This window comes from Thamnophis elegans, chromosome 7 (genome assembly GCF_009769535.1).
Source record: "Thamnophis elegans isolate rThaEle1 chromosome 7, rThaEle1.pri, whole genome shotgun sequence".
Taxonomy (NCBI): domain Eukaryota; kingdom Metazoa; phylum Chordata; class Lepidosauria; order Squamata; family Colubridae; genus Thamnophis; species Thamnophis elegans.
In genome coordinates, this window is record NC_045547.1 from 32,312,600 (window position 1) to 32,338,615 (window position 26,016).

The following is a 26,016-nucleotide window of genomic DNA, read 5'->3' on the forward strand; positions in this document are numbered from 1 at the left end:
ACTGGAAAAGCAATTTGCTAAGGCTCAAAAGGCCTCACTGAGGGAAGCAAGCTCCAGGCCTTTGCAATCTGACACCTCCCTGCAGCCTAGAGAGAGGCAAGATGTGTCCCCGGATGGGTTATCTGAGCCTCCATTATTACAGGTGGTTTGCTTTGAATAGAACTTTGCCCTATTTGATTGTCTTGGCAGACAATGGCAGGGGGAGACCTAACAGATGCCCCTGAAAGGTCAGTTCCCTCCGCAACTTTCACCCCAACAGCAGTGGGGCTTCACCCAGAGGAGAACCCCGGATCCAGCCTAACGCAAGAGGTCTGTGAGTTCATTTCAGAGGCCATTGTCCAAGGTGTAGAAACAGCACTCCAATGTCGTAGCCAGCTTCTCCCACTCATCCTGCCCTGGGGCCCCCATGCAATAGACAAATTCAAGTGGAGGAAGAACAAGGTATCTCTGCACGGGCATCATTCCCCTAGACTGTCGGTTGGCAGCGATGAATCTATATTAGAGGAAGGAGAAGTTGTCAGAGGATGACGGCCTAGCCCCAGACAAAGCGGCCTTCACTGGGTTATTCAGTACATCTCTTTTCAAGTCTCTTCTGTACAAGATCACAGCCACAACCAATTTGGGGGTGGAGAGCAGTTCCACAGACCCGCCCAAAGAACCTCAGGACCCAGGTGAATGACTGTTCACTGAACCTACAGCAGAACAGGATATAGTTTCGTCCCCCCAATTGTTCATTGACGTGATCCAATGTCAATGGGTTCAGCCAGACTCTGTCGCAGCTCCTAGTGGCAGCGATAGATGGCTTTACACAGTAGTTTGAGGAGCTACTCCAATACCCCCAGGTCAATGCTCCTGTAGCTGCTCTGACTTCTTCGGCTCTCATTCCCTCTGATTTCATGGAGGGTATGAAGGTGGAGGGAAGGCAGAGACATCCTTCCACAAAACTCATCAGGCCTTGGCATGGGCTATTAAGGCAGCTACCACTGCCTCTTTCTTTAATAGGGCCTCCCTCCTTTGGCTGTGTCATCTGTTAGCCAGGGTTCCCCCCCCCCCCTGAAGAGACTAGGCTGCGCCATGATATAAATAAATTGGCAGCAGCCACTGAATTTTCTGCAGACGTCATGCTTAATGTGGCCAAGTTCGATTCTAGAATCCAGGCATCGAACGTGACCTCTCATCATCTCTCCTGGCTTCATCATTGGCAGGCCAACATGAGTTCAAAATGGCATCTAGCAGCCCCCTTCAAGGGAGACAACCTTTTCGGGGAGGCTTTAGATCCTATCTTAGAAACAAAGGATAAAAAGATCTTACTTATAGGAGGGTTCACCGCAGATTCTCGCCCTACCCTCGTAGACAGCCATTTCGGACTGCTGACACTGGATTCTCTCTATCCCCCAATTCCAGCAGAATTGCTCCCAGGGAACCAACTGTCCCCAGGACAGACATTCCTTTCGAGACATGGGCAGGCAAACAGCCCTATTCCAGGAGACCTTTCCGAGGGTCAGGCAACAGACCTTTCCGTAAATCCAAAAGACTCACCACGCAATTCTTCTATTGATTGTCGTTTGCAGCTACTCACGACTCAGGGGGAAAACATCACCACAGAGGCATGGGTTCGGCAGACAGTGAGACTGGGTCTCATCCTAGAATTTGTATCCCTTCCTCCTCAATTCTTTATTTGATGCCCTGATCTCAGAAATCCTTCCAAGAAGGAACTCATGGAGACAAGAGATTTGTCACCTATTGGAAATCAGGGCTATTGAACCAATTCCAGGAGGTCACAAGAGTTTAGGATTCTACTCAATCCTCTTCCTTGTCCCAAAGACTTCGGGTGGGGGTCGGAGTGCAGAATGATCCTGAACCTAAAGAAGCTCAATGTACACATAATGTACAAATGCTGCAAAATGCAGTCTCTTCAATCCATCCTCAGTTGCATTCAAGAGGGAGATCTACTAACATTTATAGATCTCAAGGAGGCATACTTACATGTTCCCATGCGCCCATATCACAGAAAGTTTCTGAGGTTCTGTTATGCAGGTCCTCGCTATCAATACCTATCATCGGCTCCCAGAATCTTCACCAAGCTATTGGCAGCAATCGCAGCCCATCTCATATCATTTCCAATATTCATGCAATGTTACCTGGATGATATCCTTATTAAATTGTAGTCTATCCTCCACACACAGAAGGATGTACACATCACAATCCGGACATTGCAGGAACATGGATTTTCCATGAACGTAGAGAAAAGTCATCTGGTACCCAACACCAGGCTTCTTCATTTAGGGGTGGTGATAGACACCACTTCTTGCACTGTGTGTCCCTCTCCCAGGACTGTCTTGCCAGCATAAGAACACCAGGGGACCTAATCAAATCACAGCAGACGTGGCCACTAATTCTACTATCCCGACTGTTAGGGAAAATTATTTCCTGTATCGAAATCATCCCAGGGCACGTTTGCATGCCCGTCCGTTACAATGGCTTCTGCTATCACACCAAAGGTCAGGCACCAGCACCTCCAACTCACGGGTTCGTGTTCTCTAGAGAATACTTCAGTCCCTCCGCTGGTGGACTTCCTCGGCCATGCAGAAGGAGTGCCTCTTCAAAGAACCCAACCATGTGATGATCACCTTGGATGCCAGTCTTTTCATCTGGGGTGCCCATCTCCAGTCCAGATGACTCAGGGGTAGTGGTCGCAGGAAGAGTTGGAGAACAACATCAACTGGCTGGAACTTAGGGCAGCACATCTGGCCCTATGCCTGTTCCAGGAGAAAATATCTGGATGGCATGTTCTGCTGCTGACAGACAACATGGCCACCAAGGCACATGTAAACCATCAGGATGGCACTCATTCCAAGCCCCTGATGCACGAGGTGGAACAACTGGGTCTCTGGGCAGAGAATCCATCCTCTCCATATGGGTGGAACATATGTCCAGAACAGCCAACATTTGAGCGTACTGGCTGAACAGGGCCACAATCGACCACTTGGAATGGTGCCTGCATCCGGATCTGTTCCAGCACATCTTCCAGAGGTTCGGTTCACCGTCAGTGGACCTATTCACCACACTGGAGAATGCTCATCTCCCGAGATTCTTCTCCAGGTTCCAAACACCAGGAGCAGAAGTCACTGGCGCTCTTCACAGCCCTTGGCCGCAGGGCCTCCTCTATACTCCCCCCCTTCTTCCCCTCATCCCTAGGGTAGTCAGGAAGGTGATCACAGAGGGGGCGGAGGTTCTCCTTGTCATTGGTAGAGACGCCACAGGTTCACGGATTTGGTCAGCTTATCCTCGTCACGCCCTTGGAGAATACTCAAAGACAGGATCTCTCTCAGACAGGGAGTAGTGATCCTCAGGCCACCGGTGGTACATCAGTACACTTCATGGGACCTTTCCATCATTCTACAGGTTCTGACTTCTCCATTTGAGCCATTGAAAACAGCAAGTCTCAGGCTTCTGACCTTCAAAGTTACCTTCCTGGTGGCCGTTACCTCGGCCAGGAGGATTTCAGAGCTAGCAGAATTTTTGGTACCTGAGGACCTGTGTATTATTCGACCTGACAGGGTCATTCTGAGATTATACCCATTTATTCCTAAAGTGAACTCCTGGTTTCACAGGTCCCAGGAGGACATTTTACCAGATTTTTGCCCAGGAGCCAGCCATCCTACTAAAAAATGATGGCATAAATTTGACATCAGATGAGCGATTTGTCGATATATTAAAAGGACGGCTTCCTTCCGGAGGGCTGAAGCAGTCTTTGTTTCTTTCCAGCCCACATCTATGGGCAAGAAAGTAACGCCTTCCACAATTGGTTGATGGTTGAAGGCCTGCATAGCTATAGCCTATGAACAGCAAGCCAGGCAGGTACCGGGTCGTATCACGCTTCACTCCACTAGAAGTGCAGCCACAACTGCCATTTGGACTACACAGGAGTCAGTGGAGGAAATCTGCAGAGCTGTGACCTGGGTTTCACCATCGCTTTTTGTCAGGCATAACAAGCTGGACCCATTCGCCTCGGCCAAGGGGTCGTTTGGACGACGGGAGAGGACCCTGGACCAGCGGAGAGGACCCTGGACCAGCTTTTCCCCCGCCCTTAAGACTAAGCCTGTGTATATCTCACTCTTGGATTCTCCAAGCAGCACATAGGAAAAAGACTGTTGGTCTTACCTGAATGGTAATTCTCTGTGCGCTGCAGGAGAATCCAATCCCACCCGAAGGGCCTGGGTCAGGCGTCCACATAGGATAAATCTTCACGACCTCGATAGCACTTATTGTGGGCTATTCCTCCATTGAGAAACTGGAAGCAGTCAGGTCAAGGAAGTGTGTCCAAAGATTTCAAATTCAGTCTTTGGGCAGATAGACAGAAGTTATACCCACGCTTGGATTCTCCTGCAGCGCACAGAGAACTACCGTTCAGGTAATGCCAATTGTCTTTTCATGTTTAATATCTTTAGGAATTCTTGGATGGATGCCATTAGACCCAATTATTTATTACAAGTGTAGTTTCCCAAGATGTCTTAAAATATCGTATTACCTCAGTTTACTTTAGTTGTTCAAATTTCTTTAAGAAAATCAATATGGCTTCATGTTTGTATCTTCTATAGTAAAGATAGATGCAAACAATTACTATAGCCCATTTTCTTGCAATCCTTATATCATCCTCACTCAAATATATCTTTCATTCAGAAACCAATCGTGGAAACAGATTTTCTATAGTATTAAATGAAATATAGATCTGTCCCTTCACTGGTTGGTTTTCTCATTTAAATATTTTTAGAATTATTCATATTCTTCCCTGCCCCTTCTTTTTTGTCATGTATTTATTCTATTTTGTAATTTTTATTTTATACCTTATACTTTTTGCTAGTTTGTATTACTTTATATTCTTGTTAGTGTAGACTTTCTGTTTCCTGAAAGAACTTCTTTCTCTTTTAATACTTCATGTACACTGCTAGAAAGCATATGATTTCTTCCTATCCATTAAAGTACGCATATTGAAAGAAATCTAGAGAAAGGCATTACTATTTATTTTGTTGCCCTCCCTATAGTTATTCCAGTCTAAAAATATAATCAATGAATCAACTAATAAAAAAGAATATCATTTCTAACTTAGTATAGTAAAAAGAATCTCATAAATCTAGTCCTTGTCCTGAAAACAGATGTTCAAAGGATTAAATCTTCTCTACCCATCACCACACTGTTAGATGAGAGAAAGAGCTGTATTAGCATTTTTTTGTGAAGCCATGTACACTGTCAGCCAGTTTAGAACAATAGTAACAGACATTAGTTGATCAATTTTGATCTTCAAAATGCCTGTTACTCTGCACAGTGGTGCAGGTATCAGTAATGATTCCACAGCAATTTTGATCCATTTATAGAGCCTTATCAGCCACAAAAGATTTGTTTGACCATCAACTCTAACATTAAATGGACTAAGGTTTTTGAATATGACCAAATATAATTATAGGTTTCTGTTCTTATTCTATAATGTTAGAAATGCCACGAGATAGGGCAGGACCTATCTCGTGGCACTATGGGCGGCAAAATCTGTGCATTTTGCCGCTCTTATTGCATCCGCTGAATTGCACCCAGCCGCCTTGTTTAGAATAGCCCGCTCCCTCTTGAAAGGGAGGGATGCGGACGACCCTTTACAAGGTAGGGCTGAGGAATTTGTTCAGTTTCTAACGGATAAAGTCGCTCGGATTCAGACAGATCTGGACTCCCAATTGCACGGTACCAGCCGAGGTACCAGGGGAAGGTCTTGAGCAAATTTTATGGAGCGAGTTTCAACTTGTCGCCATGGGAACGGTGAGTGCCTCCACCTGTATACTGGACCCGTGTCCCTCCTGGCTGGTCTCAACCAGCAGGGAGGTGACACGTAGCTGGATCCAGACGATAGTTAACACCTCTCTCCAGGAGGGGTCCTTCCCGCACCTCCTAAAGGATGCGGTGGTGAGACCCCTCCTGAAGAAACCATCTCTGGACCCAGCCATTTTGAGCAACTATCGTCCAGTCTCCAACCTCCCCTTTGTTGGGAAGGTTGTTGAGAAAGTGGTGGCCTTTCAACTCCGACGGTCCTTGGATGAAACCGATTATCTGGATCCCTTTCAGTCTTTTTCAGGCCTGGTTACAGCATGGAAACTGCTTTGGTCACGCTGATCGATAATCTCTGGCGAGCCAAGGATAGGGGTCACTCCTCTATCCTTGTGCTTCTTGACCTCTCAGCGGCCTTCGATACCATCGACCATGGTATCCTTCTGCAATGGTTGCGGGAGTTGGGAGTGGGAGGCACCGTCCTACGGTGGTTCTCCTCCTACCTCTCAGACAGGTCGCAGTCGATGCTGGTTGGAGGGCAGAGGTCGACCCCTAGGCCCCCCAATTATGGGGTGCCTCTGGGTGAGATCATACGCCGGCACGGGATTAAATAGCATCAATATGCGGACGATACACAGTTATATCTGTCCACCCCGTGCCAACTCAGTGAAGTGGTAGAAGTGATGTGCCAGTGCCTGGAGGCTGTCAGGATCTGGATGGGAACGAACAAGCTGGCGCTCAATCCTGACAAGAACGAGTGGCTATTGATGCTCCCTCCCAAAGATCCAGCTATTCCATCTTTCAGCCTGGGGGGTGAAATTATACGCCCCTCAGAGAGGGACCGCAATTTGGGAGTCCTCCTGGATCCGCAGCTGACTTTAGAACATCATCTGTCTGACCAGGGGGACCTTTGGCCAGGTTCGCCTGGTGCACCAATTGCGGCCCTACCTGGACCGGGAGGCCCTTCGGATAGTCACTCATGCTCTCGTCACCTCAAGACTGGACTACTGTAACGCGCTCTACATGGGGCTGCCCTTGAAGAGTGTTCGAAGACTTCAGCTTGTCCAGAACGCAGCCGCGCAAGCGATTGTGGGTGCACCCAGGTACACCCACATCACACCTATCCTCCGCGAGCTGCACTGGCTGCCCATTGGTCTCCGGACACGCTTCAAGGTGCTAGTCGTTACTTTTAAAGCCCTACATGGTATCAGACCTGGGTACTTGAGAGACTGCCTCCTGCCAGTCACCTCCCAAAGACCTATTAGATCCCGCAGACTAGGCCTCCTCCGAATTCCATCTGCCGGCCAATGTCGGCTGGCGACTCCTCGGGGGAGGGCCTTCTCTGTGGCTGCTCCAGCCCTCTGGAACGATCTCCCCGTGGAGATCCGGACCCTGACTACCCTTCCGGCCTTCCGCAAAGCAGTTAAGACCTGGCTGTTCCGGCAGGCCCGGGGCTGTTGAACTATCCAGCCCCATTCGAGGTTACGGCTGTTGTAGAATTTTAAATTGTTGTTTTTTATTTTATTTTATTTTTTGTATTCCCTCCCTTTTTATTGTTAGCCGCCCTGAGTCTCTCGGAAACAGGGCGGCATACAAACTTAATAAAATCAATCTATCAATCAAATCAATCAAAATACTGAAGAAAATTTACTGTTGCCAATGGTTACTTATCGGTGTCATTTAGTCCGAACAGACAGACTTCTATATGCCTCTGGAATCCTCTAAAACATTGGTATTAAATTTTGATGGACCCTATTCTACAGTACCTACTCTTATTTCCTTCCCTCTCCTTTTTCTCATCCTGCCTATCTATTTTCTTACCTGCCAGCTGTACATCTATCCCCTCAGTACTTCCTGTTCTCATCTCTGCTTTGACCATTAGCCCACACAAAACCTGTTCTCTTTTGCTTGCCTGCTTACTTTTCTTCTTGTAAAGGACAAAGCAACCTCACTACTGCTGATTCAGATAACAGGACAAGACTCATATTGCCCCAGGGGTTCCAATGGCCCATGCAATTAGTTAATTAACAAAACATTAGAATTTCAATAGTTTCTTTTTGTGAAGGGAAGAATTTGTCTGAAAGCAAAATCAGGAATTGGCTGTCAGCTAATCTTAAATTAACTAGTAGATCTATGCACATTTTACAGATGGTCCTTGGTTAATGACAATAATTGGGATATGAATTTTTTGCTAAGTAATGCAGTCATAAAGCATGACATTGCATCACTGCATGGCTTAGCAACAGAAATTCTAGCACCTCTTCTTGCTGTTGTTAGGTTGTTAAGCAAATCCCAGGTATCTTACAGGTAGGCAATTAAGGTGCAGTAGGGCCTGAGGTGGCTGGTGCCAGCAGGGGAGAGTGCATCAGTAGCCATTCTGACAGGGGTGGGAGAAAGGTGTGCAGGCAGCCCCAGAGTGTGGTAGAGCTGGTGATGGCTGCTGCTGGGTGGTGGGTGCAAACAACTTACCAAAGAGACTTCCGATCTTTCCTGACTATTCATTGACTCTGCTTGTGGAAAGCTGGCAGCAAAGGTCATAAAAGGTGATCATGTGACTGCAGGAGACTGCAATCATTACAAAGTACAATCTGGTTGCCAAGCACCCAGATCACAATCACATGACCACAGACGAGACTGCTGAAACAGCTGGAACTTCAGTGACCAATTGTGAGTACCATTCATTCAATGCTGTTATAACTTTGGTTGCTGAATGAGTGGTAACTTTGGTTGCTTGATGAGTGGTCATTAAACAGAGACTACCTGTTAAATTAATTGAAATACATTCTTCGGAATTTTCAACTATTACTATAGTAATATACAACACTAGAAGGGGCAATATCACTATGGTTTGCAGCAATAGATCATCAGTTTGTAGAATTTGAACTTGATGTTCTTAATAAAAGAGAGGAATTATACTTTTAAGTAATCAAATTTTTCAGAGTCCTATTTATAGCTATTTTCTAGATGTTTCTGCGTCTCCATTTTTATTATATAAAAGTTGAGTTTGATACAGTTAACTTTGTGTATATGTACACTTTTTCTGGCATATAGCAAATCACATATCACATTTGTAGATGTGGCCATAATATATTTTAAAAACTTTCAGTATTCAAAAACAAGGAAGAGTGTGCCTTTAAATATTTTCCTGGTTTTAAAAGCCAGTTCTCCTAGATTAATCATAACAGCATTTTCTTTGAAATCCTGCAATTTAACTTCGTTCATACCATTTTATAGAAATCATTTTACACAGCAGCAATATATATCCTGTATCTGTTGATTATGCTGCATACAAGAAAGAAATATATGAACACATAGAACTGTTGTTGAAGTACATCCTGTATATCAACTAGAACTTGAAATATCTGTGGAGATCTAAAAGTAGTAGTGGAGGTTGTGGTTCTGGAATGCAGCTTGTATATACCAAGTACTGTTGTTACATATGTGAATGGGATAGCCATGCAAGAGAGTCATGTTAATAAGAAATAGCCACTTTGAAAAAATTGGTTTTAGGACTGAAAAAGTGGCACATTACCTATTGTTGACCCGACAAAGATATGTTTGCCCGTGCTTCACATATACTAGGACTGATGAAAAAGTGTATGTGATGACGAAGGAAGGTGAAGATTTTCATTTTTTGAGATGGATGTTTCCAAGGATAACTAATGCCAGGTTAAGGAAGGCATTTTTGTTGGCCCATCAGGCACAACTTTAATGACAAGCGGATTAAAGATCTGTTAGTGAGACCAGAAAAACTCATCTGGGAAGCATTCAAGGATATCATTGAATTTTCCTGGCAACTAAAATGTACCAAACTACATTTAGCTGGTTGACAAACTTCTTACAGTATACAAGGCCTTGAAGTGCAACATGTCACTAAAGATTCATTTTCTAAATACACACTTGGACTTCTTTCCAAAACTCAGTGATGAACATGCTGAAAGGTTTCACAAGAATATTACCAGAGTGGAAAAAATGGTATCAGGGCAACTGGAACCCCATCAGTGCTGGCTGACTATCATTGGACACTGCAGTGAGATGCATCAAACACTGATACAAACAAAAACCAGCAGCTTAACACTTTTAGCCCTATTGAACTCATGCACCATGTTAGAAACATGCAGTTAAATACATTATTATAACCATATTTATCAATATTATTTTATTTTCAAACATGTACAAGATAAGTATAGGTATAAACAAAGGAAGTAAATACAGATAAATGGGGACAGTAAGAGGGACAGTAGGCACGCAAGTGCGCTCGTATATGCCCCCTTTATGGACCTCTTAAGAATGGGGTGAGATCCATAGTAGACAGTTTGAGATTGAAGCTGTGAGGGTTTGAGGCTGTAACAACCGAGTCAGGTAGAGCATTCCAGGCGTTGACCACTCTGTTGCTGAAGTCATATTTTCTGCAATTGAGTTTGAAGAAGTTTACCTTGAGTGTATCGATTGTTTGCCCGTGTATTATTGTGGTTGAAGCTGAAGAAGTCGTTGAGAGGCAAGACGTTGTAGCAGAAAGACAATTTTGTGTACTATGCTTAGATCGGACTGCAGGCAACGCAGTTCCATATTGTCCAAGCCCAAAATTTCAAGCCTGGCGGCATAGAGAATTCTATTGTGAGTAGAAGAGTGGAGTACTCTTCTCGTGAAAGACCTCTAAACCAACTTAATCGTGTTAATGTCCGATATACAATGTGGGTTCCAGGCAGACGAGCTGTATTGAAAAATTAGTCTGGCAAAGATTTTGTATGCCCTAGTTAGTAATACATTGTTGCTGAAGAAGACGCTTCGCAAAATTAGGTTAACAACTCTTAATGCCTTTTTGGCAATGCTATTACAGTGAGCTCTGGGACTTAGATTATTTGAAATGAGTACTCCTAGGTCTTTGACAGAGTGAGGGTTGTCTAAGACAGTGTTTTTCAACCACGGTGCCACGGCACACTAGTGTGCCGTGACATAGTGTAAGGTGTGCCGTGGGAAAAACACTTTATATATAGTCAATATAGGCACAGAGTTAAAAATTTTTAACATTTTCTAATGGTGGTGTGCCTCGTGATTTTTTTTCATGAAAAAAGTGTGCCTTTGCACAAAAAGGTTGAAAAACACTGGTCTAAGATATTGTTTCCAACCAACTTGTGTTTGGTGTTCTGATTTTTATTTCCATTGTGTAGGACAGAGCATTTATTAGTTGAAATTTGGAGTTGCTAATTGTGCGACTATTCTGACACATAGTCAAGGTTGCTTTGTAGGGCAGCAGCATTGTCTGTGGTGTTAAATAATTTTATGTCATCGGTGAAGAGGATGCAGCTCTTTACTATGCAATACAATCATTCTGAAATTTGTGTTTTGTTTAAAAGGGATCTGCCATAATGGAATACTATAATGTGCTCTACATGGGGGCTACCTTTAAAGGGTAGTCAAGGTGTTATCACTTTTAAAGCCCTTCATGGCACAGATCCAGGCTATCTAAGAAACTGGCTCACCCCATAGGACTATCCCTCCACACCTGTGTTGGCAGACAGGGTATGCTGCAGACCCCATTGGTAAAGGGATTTTGGTTGGCAAGTCCAGAAAAAAAGTCTTTTCTGCCATGGCTCCCACTGTCTGAAGTATTGTGCCTCCTGAAGTGAGATCCACACTCACCCTTTTGGCCTCCCAGAAGGGGTTGAAGACATGACTGTGCCAACTGGCTTGGGATCCCAATCGGGGTGTGGCATTTTGGAAGTGGCTAATGGAATAAATAACATACACACTCTTCCCCTCATGTGCACATTGCTTTCTTCCTTTGCATCCTGGTCAAAACTGAATTTTAAATTTAAGATCCCTTTTATTATTTTAATGCTTTATATTGCATTTTAATTGAATGATTGTAAGTTGCCTGGAGTATCCTCTGGCGAGATGAGTGGCATATAAGCTTAGTAAGAAATAAATGAAAATAACTTTTTCAGGAAGCAAAACATTTGAAAAAAATGTCCAGTGTATTTGGCCCTGTTTATTGAACATGGATATGTGGTGGAACAGTGGTTAGAGTGCAGTACTGCAGGCTTCTTCTGCTGATAACCAGCTGCCAGCAGTTTGGCAAATCGAATCTCCCCAGGCTCAAGGTTGACTCAGCCTTCCATTCTTCCAAGGTGGGTAAAATGAGGAGCCAGATTATTGAGGGCAATATGCTGACTCTGTAAACGGTTTACAGAGGACTGTAAGGATTAAGTAAGCTCAGTGGTTATAGATGCTGATTAGAAATGGAAGAACAGACAACTATATTGAAAACTAAGTAAATGAAATATTATTGATAACAAATACATATAAAGCTTTGTAGTAATAAAGAGAGAAAAGGGTGAAATAACAATTTTTTGCCTCAATATGCAAAAGTTTAAAAAACCATAAAGATATGAGCTAAATTTACAAACAATGTTGGTACATAATTTTGGTCGGGTTGCTATTAATTATCCAATTAAGGTGTGGCTATGGATGAACAAACTGAGTCGAAGTTTCTATTAAAATATAGTAAGTTTAGTGTAAGCAGTATATCTTGTTTTAATTCTTGAAATATTAAGTGATCTTTAATGCTTATAACCATACTTATATTATGAATAAAATAGCAATTTTCCAGGGATTGCATTTAGACCTGTTCAATTTCTATAAAATACCATATCACATTAATGAGAAATTAGATAATGCTAAAATCTTTATTTCTGCACCTATATTTTTACAAGTACCTTGTTTCTATCTTCAGAATAGTTGCAACGATTCAACAGTGTTTATAGTGTGAAATTTACACATACATAAACACATGCCACATTGGTATAGTGCACTAGAATGTTTTGCTTTATTCCATTAGCTCAGATAATTTTTACAGTTTGTAAAGACATAAAAGGTTATTTGGTAAAACTATAGCTGTGACTAATTTAAAAAATACACAAATGTTAACTGGTTCAGAGAAATGATGAGTCTTCACTGACCTTATTGTGAACTGAAAATAAGTGAAATTCATTGTATGAATTATTGTGAGGAACTTGAGTGGGAACTGAAATATATTTCTATTCAGCTTGCTATGTTTGGAAAGATCTATGACAGAGACTTATAAGGAGGGATTAAGGAGAATTGAATTCAAGGATTGAAGAATTGAATTCATGACCACTACAGAATGAAAAGCTAGATTACAAGTATGGAATGAAGCAAAATATTTTTACATTTAATATTTTAAATAATTGAAGGATATTTTTGAACAGTAGATGAAGAAATTAATTTTAAAAGTGTCTTCCTCTATGGATAGAACAATTCTACCCAACAAGATTGATATTGATTTGAAAGTGAATTTAAAAAGACAGACTACAAAACTGACATGGAAAAATATACTGCACTGGATATGCAAAAAGAAAAGAAACTCCAGGTAGATGTCAATAATTAAAAAAGATATGCAAATAACAAGCCAAGAAAATGATCTGGATAATTTTTCAATTTTGGATTTACAAAAGAGGCTTGTTAAAGCTTTGAAGAATTTTGTGAGATGGGACAAAGAAAAATCAAAAATCAAAAACTAGGACATTATTGGAAGGCAATAAAGATAGAGATTGTTCAATAAAAGTAAGGGTACATAAAGTTGATTTATCTGATCAAGGTTAAAAGATGTGTTTTGTTTCCTCTAGTAACCCTTAATGGACTTTTTGTTTGCATCAGAACTGAAATGACAAGGTTTTATGAATTTGTTTATTTTGCTCTTTTTTTTTCTTTTTCAATTTTTAGTTTGCATTAGTTTTTACTGTAATTGTAATTTTTAATAAATTTATTATTAAGAAAAGAAAGATCTGTGATGGCGGATTTTAAAATACCCTATGGGAAAGATCAATACATAGTAATAAGCTGACAAATGTTGCTTCGTGTATTTCTGTCTCGCTAGTTGCAGCAAGCTTTGTAAATTTACGCTATTCCAATATGCTGTGGCTTCATCAAACTGGAACCTTCTTCATTTTAAGTGATTTCTTTACAAGTTGTGTTTGTGTACATTGTCTTTTCAACATGCCAGGTCTGTGAAATCCTTACTATATTCCTCAAGGATTCAGTAGACTCTGAATATTGAAATTTTCCTTTATTTCTAGCAGATTTTAAAGACAGTTTGTCACCTTTGTTAAACCTAGGGAAGAGACTTAAAGACATAATGATTTTGATTTTTTTTTTAAAAAACAATCATTTATTTTATCAGCACTTGTTAACTATTGTTAAAGAGGAATAGTTTTAATGCTTCTAAATTGCATTTACAATTAAGTTGTAAACAAATTGTACTGAAGAATTATAATGTAAATATGAACATCTACTGGACATGTGTATGAAAATTCTCAGTCATCCAAGTCATTGTTGTCCCAAAGGTGCTTTTTCAACTGTTTTGCAACTGGACTTTCGGGGGTGGGGGGGTGTTGAAGACTTTTTGCTTCTCATCCATTCTTGGAACCAGAAAGTCCAGTTGTCTCTTGAAAAAACACCTTTGGAACGTCCACTGGACATATGGCCATTCATTCAGTGACTGATTGAAGCTAGAACAGTACTGAACAAAGGAACCTACAACCCATGCCTGAAGTTACAGCTATTGCAGTGTCCTGTGATCACATGATCAAAAGTCAGGCCCACCTGCATGACTATGGAGACACCTCAACTCCCATTATCTGCCTACCATTCCTCATCTCTGCCATGCACTCTACCATATACCCCTGCTGTCCACCACCACTGCCCCTCATTGACCACATCTGACCTTTGTTGTCTTCTTCCTCCTCCTGGTGGCCTGGGATCCAAGCCCTTGGTGAGGGTGCATCCTTGGGATAAGGTGATGGCAGCAGTGCAACAAAGCCTTGCTTGTTGAAGGGAATTTGCCAGACCTAGCTAGGAAGGAGCAGTGGCATGGCAAGGTATGGTATGGTGCCCTCCATCAACGGCCAAGGCAGGAGAGTCAGCATTGGCTGTCTTGATGAAGGTGAAGCATTTATGAAAGGCATTGGGGTGGACAAAACGGGGGGAAGGGGTGGGACACAGAATTCTGGGAGACACTTTATGCACTTTGCAGCTTGTGTGGCAAGCACTCCTGGAAAACAGGCATTGGGTTGTAAAATCGGCACACCATACAACACGTCCCAAGGTGGCTCAACCTTCACCTGGGGAACCACTGCTGCCTTATCTGGTGACAGAGGGGGCAGCAGGAATATATGTAGATTGAGGGCACTCAAAAGGATAAAAATGGGAAAGATAAGCAAGTGGGAGGAGTTGAAGCGAAGACAAATGTGGTAGGACATGAGACGCCTGAGGTCCTCGCCTAACAACAGCAGTTTCTTAGGTTAGGTAGGGACAGACGTTCCAGTTCCAATTATAATCATAAGTTGAAGACTGCCCAATTTAAATTATGTTTAAATTTAAACTTAAAAATGAAAAATGGATATTTATAAACATGTGTTTAAAAGATAAGTAAAAGAGCCCATCTTTATATTGATTATTCCAAATATATTACTTAAAGATGAGATTAGGAGGATCCTTTGGATTTCTGCTAGGAAGCAACAACTGCAATATTATTAACTTTACAATACAATACAATACAATACAATAGCAGAGTTGGAAGGGACCTTGGAGGTCTTCTAGCCCAACCCAGGGCCTAGGCTTGGGGGTTGGACTAGAAGACCTTGACTGAGATCTACTTGTATAAGGTTTCCCTTCCCTTCTATATACTTTGTTTGTTTGTTTTTTCTAAAGAAAAAAGTAACTGCCTGACTCTCAGATGTGGAGCAGAATTCTAGGAAAAGATAGGGAATTTGTAGATAGAGAATAAGTATTGTTACTCTCAGGAATTTCTAATTCTGTATCACTCTCCTGCATAATTCCTTCCTTCCTTTCTCTCTTTCTGTTTAAATTAATGATAATATCAACATAGCACAGCACAGCAAGATAAAATAAATAACAGTAAAAATATTTTTCATGGATATACAGTATATATGTTTGTGTACATACATACACACACACACACACACACTCACACACACGGAATCCACTGAGCTATAATATATAGTACAAAGCTGCAGTTGCCCCAGGAGGAAGCCTCAGCCACCCTAACCAGGTCCAGCAGTACAGTGCAAGTCTCAGGAAGTCCCAGCCACACAATTTCAGGTACCCTCAACTCTGAGATCACTACCACCCTGCACTCTACATACCCCAGCTAACCTCTGTCTTCCTGCTCTCACTGCTGACAAGGCATGCCTGCACAGGGCCCTTTGCAAGGCAGCTGCTGGCCAAGTGAAACTCTGTTCTCCAGTTCCAGCAAAGAAACTGACCTTTGGAAGAAAGCCTTTTGCAATCAGCAACTACCTTGCAAGAGACCAGAGTGTGCGTGCTTGTCAATAACCAGAGTGAGAAGACAGCAAAGGTTAGCTAGGGTGACAGGGATCTTCAAATGCAGGTGACCAAAAAGGCATTGTTGGGAGGAGATAAGTGGGGGAGAGTTGAATCATCCCTGTAATTGTAAATGCAGGTCGACTGTCAAGCATTCAAATAGTTGACAATCGATAACATGACCAGAGGGTTTGCAAAGGCTGTAACTTTGGGGAGTGATTATAAATCCCTTCACTTAGCACCACCATAACCCAAACAATTGTTGAACAAATGATTGTAAATCAAGGATTACCGTGTCACCCTTTGGTCTCCACAATGTTCAAGGGAGCATCTGCTGTTTGAGCAACATATTGCAAAGTCCACATCAGTTCGAATAAGGAAAATCTCTAAGTATAGGATAAACATTCCCTAGCAGCCCTTTTTCTCTGGTATGCCTCTATAATATTGTCTTCATCTCAATCTCGGCCCATATTGGTGTTAACTTCCATAAGATAAGAACACTATCAATTTTAAGATGTGCAGACGCTGTTATGAGTTGCTATTTGTAACAGAACAAGGTGATAGTATGCAGTGGCATCAATTTTCTTGCATTCTGTTTTAAGAAAAGGGGGAGTTTTCACACTGAGCTCTTCCACTGTGCACCCTACCTACTGGACTCTGCAGATTAGATGTCTCTAGTTTCTGGAAGAGTAAGAACAGTAAACCCATACTAAAGGAAACTCACATGACAGACAATCAATCCATGGCGTGGAAGATCATTAAAGGAGGAAATGGGATTTTTTTCATTACTGGGGAGCTCCAAAGATCATCTGCTGGTTGAGCTTCTTTTGACTTAGTCTGTGCTAAATCAGCATATCCTTGAGAGAAATGTTGCCCAGTAAAATGATAGATAACATTCCACTTTACTCTTTGACCCCACCTCAGTTGGCTGTCTTGACGGGTGGAGTCACAGTGGATTTAGCTTGAAAAAAAGTCTGCCAGGAGCTGATTTTCCAAGAGGCTCACTAAGAAGTGATGATATTGGCAGACTGTTTCCACTGGTATTCAGAAAGGAGGATTGCATGCATCTCACACTTGAAATTAGAACTCAAGTCACTTGCTAATAACAAAAATAGAAGTAGGATATGAATTGACAGGAAATGTTATGCCTGCCAGCTCAAGGGTGGGTGAGTAGCACTTTAACTGATCCATAGAGAAGTGACAACATGAGGTAAATTTTCTCTGTGGAGATGCATACTTTAAAAAAGAGCTTCTCTTTTCTGTGTTATGTCATATTCGGTGCAGGCATATTTTTGTGGCTTCTCTACCACCAGCTGCTGCTATTTTGCTTTACTGACTTGTTCAGTTGTTTCATATCATTATATACAGTACTGTGCAAATGTTTTAGGCAGGTGTGAAAAAATGCTGTAAACAGAATGCTTTCAGAAATATAAAGATTGTTTATTTTTGTCCATTTTCAAAATGCAAAGTGAGCAAACAAAAGAAAAATCTAAATCAAATCAATATTTGGTGTGACCACCCTTTGCCTTCAAAACAGCAGCAATTCTTCTAGGTACACTTGCACACAGTTTTTGAAGGAACTTGGCTGGTAGATTGTTCCAAACATCTTGGAGAACTATCCACAGATCTTCTGTAGATGTTGGCTTTCTCGCATCCTTCTGCCTCTTCATGTAATCCCAGACACACTCGATGATGCTCTGTGGGGGGGGGCATGCCATCACTTCCAGTACTTCTTGTTCTTCTTTACGCTGAAGATAGTTCTTAATGACTTTGGCCATATGTTTGGGGTCATTGTCCTGCAGAATAAATTTGGGGCCAATTATATGTCTCCCTGATGGTATTGCATGATGGATAAATATCTGCCTGAATTTCTCACCATTGAGAACATTAATCCTGACCAAATTTCCAACTCCATTTGCAGAAATGCAACCCCAAAAGTTCAAGGAAACTCCACCATGCTTCACTGTTGCCTACAGACACTCATTATTGTACCGCTCTCCAGCCCTTCGACGAACAAACTGCCTTCTGCTACAGCCAAATATTTCAAATTTTGACTCATCAGTCCAGAGCACCTGCTGCCATTTTTCTGCACCCCAGTTCCTATGTTTTCGTGCATACTTTAGTTGCTTGGCCTTGTTCCCACGTCGGAGGTATGGCTTTTTGGCTGCAACTCTTCCATGAAGACCACTTCTGGCCAGATATCTCGGGACGGTAGATGAGTGTGCACCAACCACTGCGTCTATGATCCTCAATGTTGCCCGTTTCTTTGCTTCTTCAAAAGAGCTTGAACAGCACATCTTGAAACCCCAGTCTGCTTTGAAATCTTTGTCTGGGAGAGACCTTGTTGATGCAGTATAACTACCTTGTGTCGTGTTGCTGTGCTCAATCTTGCCATGACGTGAAACTGTCTTTCACAATCTCACCTTGGTAGCAGAGTTTGGCTGTTCCTCACCCAGTTTTAAGCTTCCTACACAGGTGTTTCTGTTTCAGTTCATGACTGGGATTCAACCTATGTGTGACATTGATGATCATTAGCACCTGTTTGGTATAATCGGTTGAGCATATACCTATATCATATAATCCTACAAAATCCCTGACTTCGTGCAAGTGTACCTATGGGAATTGATGCTGGTTTGAAGGCAAAGGGTGGTCACACCAAATATTGATTTGATTTAGATTTTTCTTTTGTTCGCTCACTTTACATTGGGAAACTTGACAAAAATAAACAATCATTATTTATATATCTGAAAGCATTCTTTGTTTACAGTATTTTTTCACACCTGCCTAACACTTTTATCACAGATTGTGTCTGTGTGTGTGTGTGTGTGTGTATACTACTATATATATATAGTAGGATATAGCAAAATTGAAGCAATATATACATAATTAAAAATAAATCACTTTATTTTTAGTGATGCCATTTAGACATTAGAGGAGAATCCTGGTGACATTCTGAGACCAAAAGTCATGTTAGGAGCATATTTCCTATTGGAGTATATTTGCCTGATGGTAGTAATATACATTGATGGAGAAGTGTCTCACAAAAATAAGTAGTAATTATGTTTCCAGTGTGAACTTCTGCCAATTGTAAAAATCAGTTTGAAATTAAAAAAATACAAACTGCATAAGTTATATTTTCTTCATGATTCTAATATACATGGAATGTAGGACAGGGTGCTGTAGAAATGAAGGGAATTAAGTAATTCTATCAAAGTTTTATTTTAGAGCAACTAACGTTATAATTGATTAAAACATTTCTATTTAAGTAATATAGAGTCAGTATTGCAATATATTAGATTCTTTTGGGGAATAGAGTACACACAGGAATAAGTTCTAATTTTAAACTTTAACAGAGAGAAGGAGCAAGAAAAGGAAGAACAGTTAATGGAAGACAAGAAAAGAAAAAAAGAGGATAAGAAAAAGAAGGAATCTACTCAGAAGGTAAGGGTATCTTTGTCATTCAGTATTCATTTTTTATAATAGGCAGTTCATTTAAAATAACTGCTTCTATGTCCTCTACCATGTTCTACTTTGTCCTGCCTTCATTCAGTTTTGTGCTCATAATAAAAACTCTTTGTACACAAGATACCTATTGAATTTTGCATACAGCCAGGTGATGGTTTGCTATGTATATTTTTCTGCTTGTGTGTTTATCTAAAAACATCTATTACTTATTCTTGTGAGTAGGTAAGTTGAAAAGGGAAGAATATTCCTTTAAGAAAACCAATCTAGAGAATTTGTTTTGGCTTTAAATACTTGAAGGGGGAGCCCTTTATATCTGTAAATTATATATTTTAATTAGTTATATAATAATTATAAAATATTAGTTATTATTTTCTTACTTTTCTTAGCGAAAGGTTATGAACTAATGCAGGTAGTCCTTAACTTAAAGCAGTTCATTTAGAGACTATTCAAAGTTACAACAACACTGAAAAGTTACTTAGGACCATTGCAATGTCCCCACGGTCAAAATCAAAATTCAGATGATTGACAACTAACTCATAGTTACGACAGTTGCAGTGTCCCATTCCAAGGTCATGTTATCTCCCTTTGTGACCTTCTGACTCTGGAAGTCAGAGTCACTTAACAAACAAATTACAAACTTAACTACTGCAGTGATTCACTTAACCACCATGGCAAGAAATGTCGTAAAATAGGGCAAAACTCACTTAACAAGTGTTAGTAGCAGAAATTTTGGGATCAATTGTGGTCATAAGTCAAGGACTACCTGTAATCCATCCTGAAATAACTATAAAAATGATTTATTAGCAGAAATATCCCCCCTTTTTAGTAATATTTCCAGAGCCCCAGAATGGGATTTTTTAAGAGGTAGTCTTATCAGTGTGTGATAACATTGATTTCAAAATATTACTTTAATATGTAATAATTGTTTCACAGACTGAGAACGATTCAAGAGTTGTTTTTGTAAACAAACACATACAGGCTTCTTTGTTTTTAGTAGAAAGAACCACATTTTCATTGGCTGATAGCTTTTATAGCTATCAATTGCTCTATCTATCTTAGCTACTTTGCATTTATAACAACTACTCACTGCATTCTTCTAATTTTTCAACTGTACCTGCATCAGCATTTGTATAAAATAGCTCCTACATGCTATCTAATCTGACACCTTCTGAGTCTAACCCTAGTTGTTATTTTCAGGCATTTTCCAACGTTTACTGTAACTCCTTATGTTATAAACCAAAGGTGTCAAACTCAAGGCCTGCAGGCCGCATCTGGCCCACAGGTGCTTAGGACCGGTTCGCGGTGCCTCTGCCAGCGAAAATGAAGCTCAGAACAGCTGTGCGCAGCAGCCCTACCCCCAGCTCTATTTTCGCTGGCAGAAGACTAGCAAAACACACTAAAAACAAAACAAAAGGACAAATGTGTCCCCATTTGAGCATGCAAAAGGGGACAGGAAAGGAGAAAGGGAAAGAGGAAAGAAAAAGAAAGGAAAAAGATGGGAAGGAAGAAGAAAGGAGAATGAAGAGGGAAGGAAAAAAGAAAAGAAGGGGGGAGGGAGAAAGGAAGGAGATTATAATGAGAGTAAGAGGGTCTGAGGGAAGTCCTACCTTAGCACATTTTCCATCTTTTTGCTTTAAGTCATCGTATAGAAGTTGAAAATGATTTAATAATTTGAGTATTTGTTTTATAGTTTTAGTTTTATCCCAAATGTATGTAGTCCTGGATTCAATGAACAGAAAAGGTGGATATCAATCAAATCAATTGCACAACCTTTGCCCCCACAGGATGAAAACATACAGCTTAGTTGTGAACAAATGTTGATTTCCTGGCCATTTCTTCAACAGAAACAAGTCAATAAACCTAATATAGATAGCCCTTGACATATGACCACAATTGAGCCCAAATTTCTCTTGCTAAGTTTGAAATTTTTAAAATGACCTTTGCCCCATTTTACGAGTTTTCTCACAACCTTCGTTAAGTGAATTACTGGGGTTATTAAGTTGGGAACACGGTTGTTATGTGAATTTGTCTTCCCCATTGACTTTGCTTGTCAGATGGTTGCAAAGGGGAATCACATGATCCTGGGACACTGCTACCATCATAAATACGAGTGTCTGAATTTTGATCATAGGGATGCTGCAATGGTCCTAACATTTTTCAATGTTGTCATAACTTTGAACAGCCATCAAATGAACTGTTGTAAGTCAAGTACTGCCTGTACAAAATTGAGGGATGGACTCATTGTTTTCTTTGGTTCTTTTACTTTTTTGTTCTTGGAAAAAACAGAGTTCTCAAGTCTTTAATTTGTATGATACATTAAACAAATCAAAAAATCCACTGTAAGTTCTCCCTGTACCCACTTATGGGAAGAGTAACATACTATGTGGTTAAATCATAATGAGATATGGTATAAATGACACTATCAGTGACTCAGTTTCTTGCCTTTTTCCCCAGTTTAATTACTACTACTCTCCAACCATAATTGGTAAACATACTATATCACAATTTTGAGGTTAATTATAGTTATAATTTTTCAATTGGGATTTTATGGCAAGTTATGGTAATTCAGAAATGAATGAAAAAGCAGACATCTGAACTAACAGTGCAGCCTGGCCTTTTTTTATTATGGTTTGGAAGAAAAGCAAGGATTAATAGTGTCTGCAAATAGTGGCTTATTTCAGTGAAATCTTTACAACAATTTGTATTAATTTACGGTAATGGAGTTAGAATTATAATGTTTCTGGTTAGCAGTTAAATTTGAAAATTAGTGTTTAGTTTAAGAGACAATCAATTGGCTTGTGATAAGATATGTACTACACTAGGAGGTGGATTGTGATTCAAGATACCGTATTGGGGATAGAGAGAAAGTAGCTATGGGTATACTGTGCTGGTAAATGTCTAAGTCAATAATTGTGACTTAGAACCTGTAGTCTGTGGACCCCTGGGCGACCATGATGTCATCATAGGGGGTTCATAAAGGCTTGAAGAAATGTTGTGATTCAAATATTGAGTTAAGTCTTGGTGGTCCATGGCACAAAAGGTATTTAAAGAGGGTCATGGTGAAGAAAAGGTTGAGAACCACTGCTCTAAGTGATTTATATAGCCTGTATATTTAACAATAGCAGTAACTAGATTGCATTTATATCTCCGCCCCCTCCTATTATTAAAATGAACAAAGTTTGGGATAAGCAAGATTGGATTTTTATATGGATGGTTTATGAACAGATTTCTCTTTTGGTATTAGTTCATATACATACATACACACACATATAATCACCACAACACCTCTGTGAGGTGGTTTGAGCTGAGATTAACTGGCCCAAAGTAACTAAATGAGTATTCATGGCTGATAGAATTGAATGTGGGATTCCCCAGTCCTAGCCCAGCATCATAATGGCTACATCACATTATTAAAAGATGAAAGTTTTTTAAAATGCATATATAGTACCAGTATCTCTACTGATAGAAATAATGAGTTGCCTGGTTGAAATTTTAATATTGGCAGGTACCACTGTATGTTTTAGTATTCCACATTTAGGTAATGATATTTAAAAACTATGATAACTTATGAAAACTGAATGACTTTTGTTTTTATTCTTTCCTATAGGTCACAGATCAAAAAACCAAAGGTAAGAAGCTTTAATTTTTCTAAAGCTATAGCTTTTCTTGCTATTTTGAGAAATCATTTATTTCTTACAAAAAATTCATATCCCACATTTATTATTTTTATATATATCTCAAAGCAATGAATATACCTAATACAACTTCCACCATCTATTTTACCTGCAAAAGCAACAGTGGGTTGAATTGAAAGAGGGTAACTGGCCCAAGGTCACCCAGTCAGGTTTATCCTTACAATAAAGCCCTTATTTTTATCTAAAGTACTATTGTATTAACTGAACGTAGAACATTTTTTTTTTCTACAATATAAAGGAGAAATGTTTTGTTCTTTCAGTCTTTGAAGAGTGCTACTTTATTTTCATTTGTTTTTCCATTCAGTCATGTTCAATTCTTGGGAGACTGCCTAGATAAGTCCTTGCAGTTTTTTTGGCAAGCTTTTTCAGAATAGTTTGTTATTGCTTCCTTCCTAATGCTGAGACAAAATGATTGGCCCAAGCTAGCTAGTTTTGTGTCTAAGGTGAGACTAGAACTCACAATCTCTCAATTTCTGGACCACAGTGCCTAAAAATAATTGTTTTTAATTGAATAATATAGTTGTAACTTAGAAAAGAGAGATTTAACTCTATTTTTTCTCAGGTTTAATAGCTCTTTAATTAACTGGAAATTAAGAATAGCTCTTTAATTTATTGGGAATCATTGCTGAATGGCTTGAAGAAAAATTCTAAATTAACCAAACTGAAAACTAGCTGATACTATATTCCACAGGGTAAGCACTGCCTATCTTTTGAAACATAAGTCCTATGGGAGTCATAGTTCCCATAAATATATTGACACATGGTGTTGGAGTGACTTAAATTAAAAAACTAAAATGTGATGGTCTTATTCAGACAAAACAATAATAAAGCAAAAGAGATGTTATTCAATAGAACAAGCCCAGAAATAAGACTCTAACCAATGCTGGAAAGAAAATAAATTCTTATAATTAAGCATAGTTCTATGTTCTAGAACAGTTTTTAACACCTGCCATGATGAAATGAAAATCATTTCAGTCTTGATTAAGACAAACTTGATTAAGTTTGTTTATTTGGTAGGTAGATCTTGAATTTGGTAACACCTGCCTTAGTTACAAAATGATTGAACTTCAAAGAGCTTTATGTGGGATTATCTGAAAAAATTCCAGATTGTTCATGGTGTGACAGTTAAGGATTTTACAGAATCAGATATCAAATTATAGAGGCTGTATAACAAGTCTACACACTTCTGTTAAAATGCCAGGTTTTTGAGATGTAAAAAAAGATAACTTCAGAATGTTTTCCACCTTCAATATAATATATAAGCTATACAATTTAATTGAAAAATAAGATCAAACATTTTAGGGTGGAAATAACAATAGGAAACATACAATAATGTGGTTTCATTAATGTGCACACCCTTAAACTAATACTGTGATAAAGCACCTTTTGATTTTATGACAGAATTCTGTCTTTTGGGGTAGGAGCCAATCGGTATCAATAATATTTTATCTGAGAAATCTTTTTTGATCCATCCATGAGTCAATTTCATAAATATATCATGAAGAACAACCAAATTAATTTCAGAAGCCATCCCTTCAAATATCAAAAGAAGTCCTTTCATGTTATCTAACAGACGTTGGCACTTTTTCTTAATGAAATCCAATTTGCTGTTTGATCCTGTGCTAGGATATTAAACTCAAGAGGTGCTTTTCATGAGAACTTGATGCTTCTTTTCCAACGTAATCATTTTAGCTCTCCTGCTTACAATCCATTTTTAACATTAAACCATTTAAAGCAGAAATAAATGCTTTAAATAACTAATTTATAACATGTAATTTGCATTTATTATAACTATTATTACAGTATAATGAATTATTAGAAATGTAAAAATAGCCTCTAGACAAGTTTCAGTTGCTAAGAGGTGGGTTAGAAACTATTACCTGCTGAGATATAATCATACCCAATGTGACTTAAAATGCTTCATACTTATACTGAAAAGAAATATATCCTATGTAAAAGCTGTACCTATAAGATACATCAATTTGCCTCTTTAAGCTCATTTATCACTTCATTTTTTATTTTACGAGACTGAAGAGATTCTCTGAGGCTTCTTCATGACTTGTCTAAATAATAATGTCATCTGACCATTTATGACCCGATCATTTCTAAACATGTTTTGTACTAATAATTAAAACTGTACAATTCTGTTTTCTCTGAATACTAACCTTCCCATTTTATTAAAAGCTATGTCTACTTAAATAGTATACCTTGGAAGATTTTGATAAAAGATTATCAAAGTTACTTCACGTTTTTGTATTTTTAAGATTGTGTCAAGATGTGTAAGCTTTTTTTTTTTAAAAAGTAAAGGTATGCATTTCTTATGTCTACTTTTTAGGCTTACTTCAGAAAAGGACATTTAGTCTTTCATTTAGTCTTTCACCACTTTAGCATATTAATTCATAAATCAGTGTCATAATTTTGTTTATTTAGATTCTGCTGCTGAATTAGGTATCCTAATTCTTTTCTAAATTTTCCTTAATTGAGGAATCCCCAAACCCATATCCAATTAATGAAGTTCCATGTGGATTTGGTTTCCTTACTATGCTCTAAGAGCCAAGGTGGCGCAGTGGTTAAATGCAGCACTGCAGGCTACTGCTAGATCAGCAGGTCAGCGGTTCAAATCTCACCGGCTCAGGGTTGACTCAGCCTTCCATCCTTCCGAGGTGGGTAAAATGAGGAC

At 39.7% G+C, this 26,016-nt stretch overlaps 1 protein-coding gene across 5 annotated transcripts in view; it reads left to right on the forward strand.

Moving 5' to 3' along the window:
* TNRC6B (trinucleotide repeat containing adaptor 6B) overlaps nt 1–26,016 on the forward strand; it is a 139,906-nt gene that overhangs the window by 42,714 nt on the left and 71,176 nt on the right. For all 5 annotated transcript variants that reach the window (XM_032221208.1, XM_032221209.1, XM_032221212.1 and 2 more), the window contains 2 exons: nt 19,530–19,617; nt 23,249–23,270. In XM_032221208.1, coding sequence (XP_032077099.1) covers nt 19,530–19,617; nt 23,249–23,270 — 110 coding nt within the window. The remainder of the gene's footprint in view (nt 1–19,529; nt 19,618–23,248; nt 23,271–26,016) is intronic.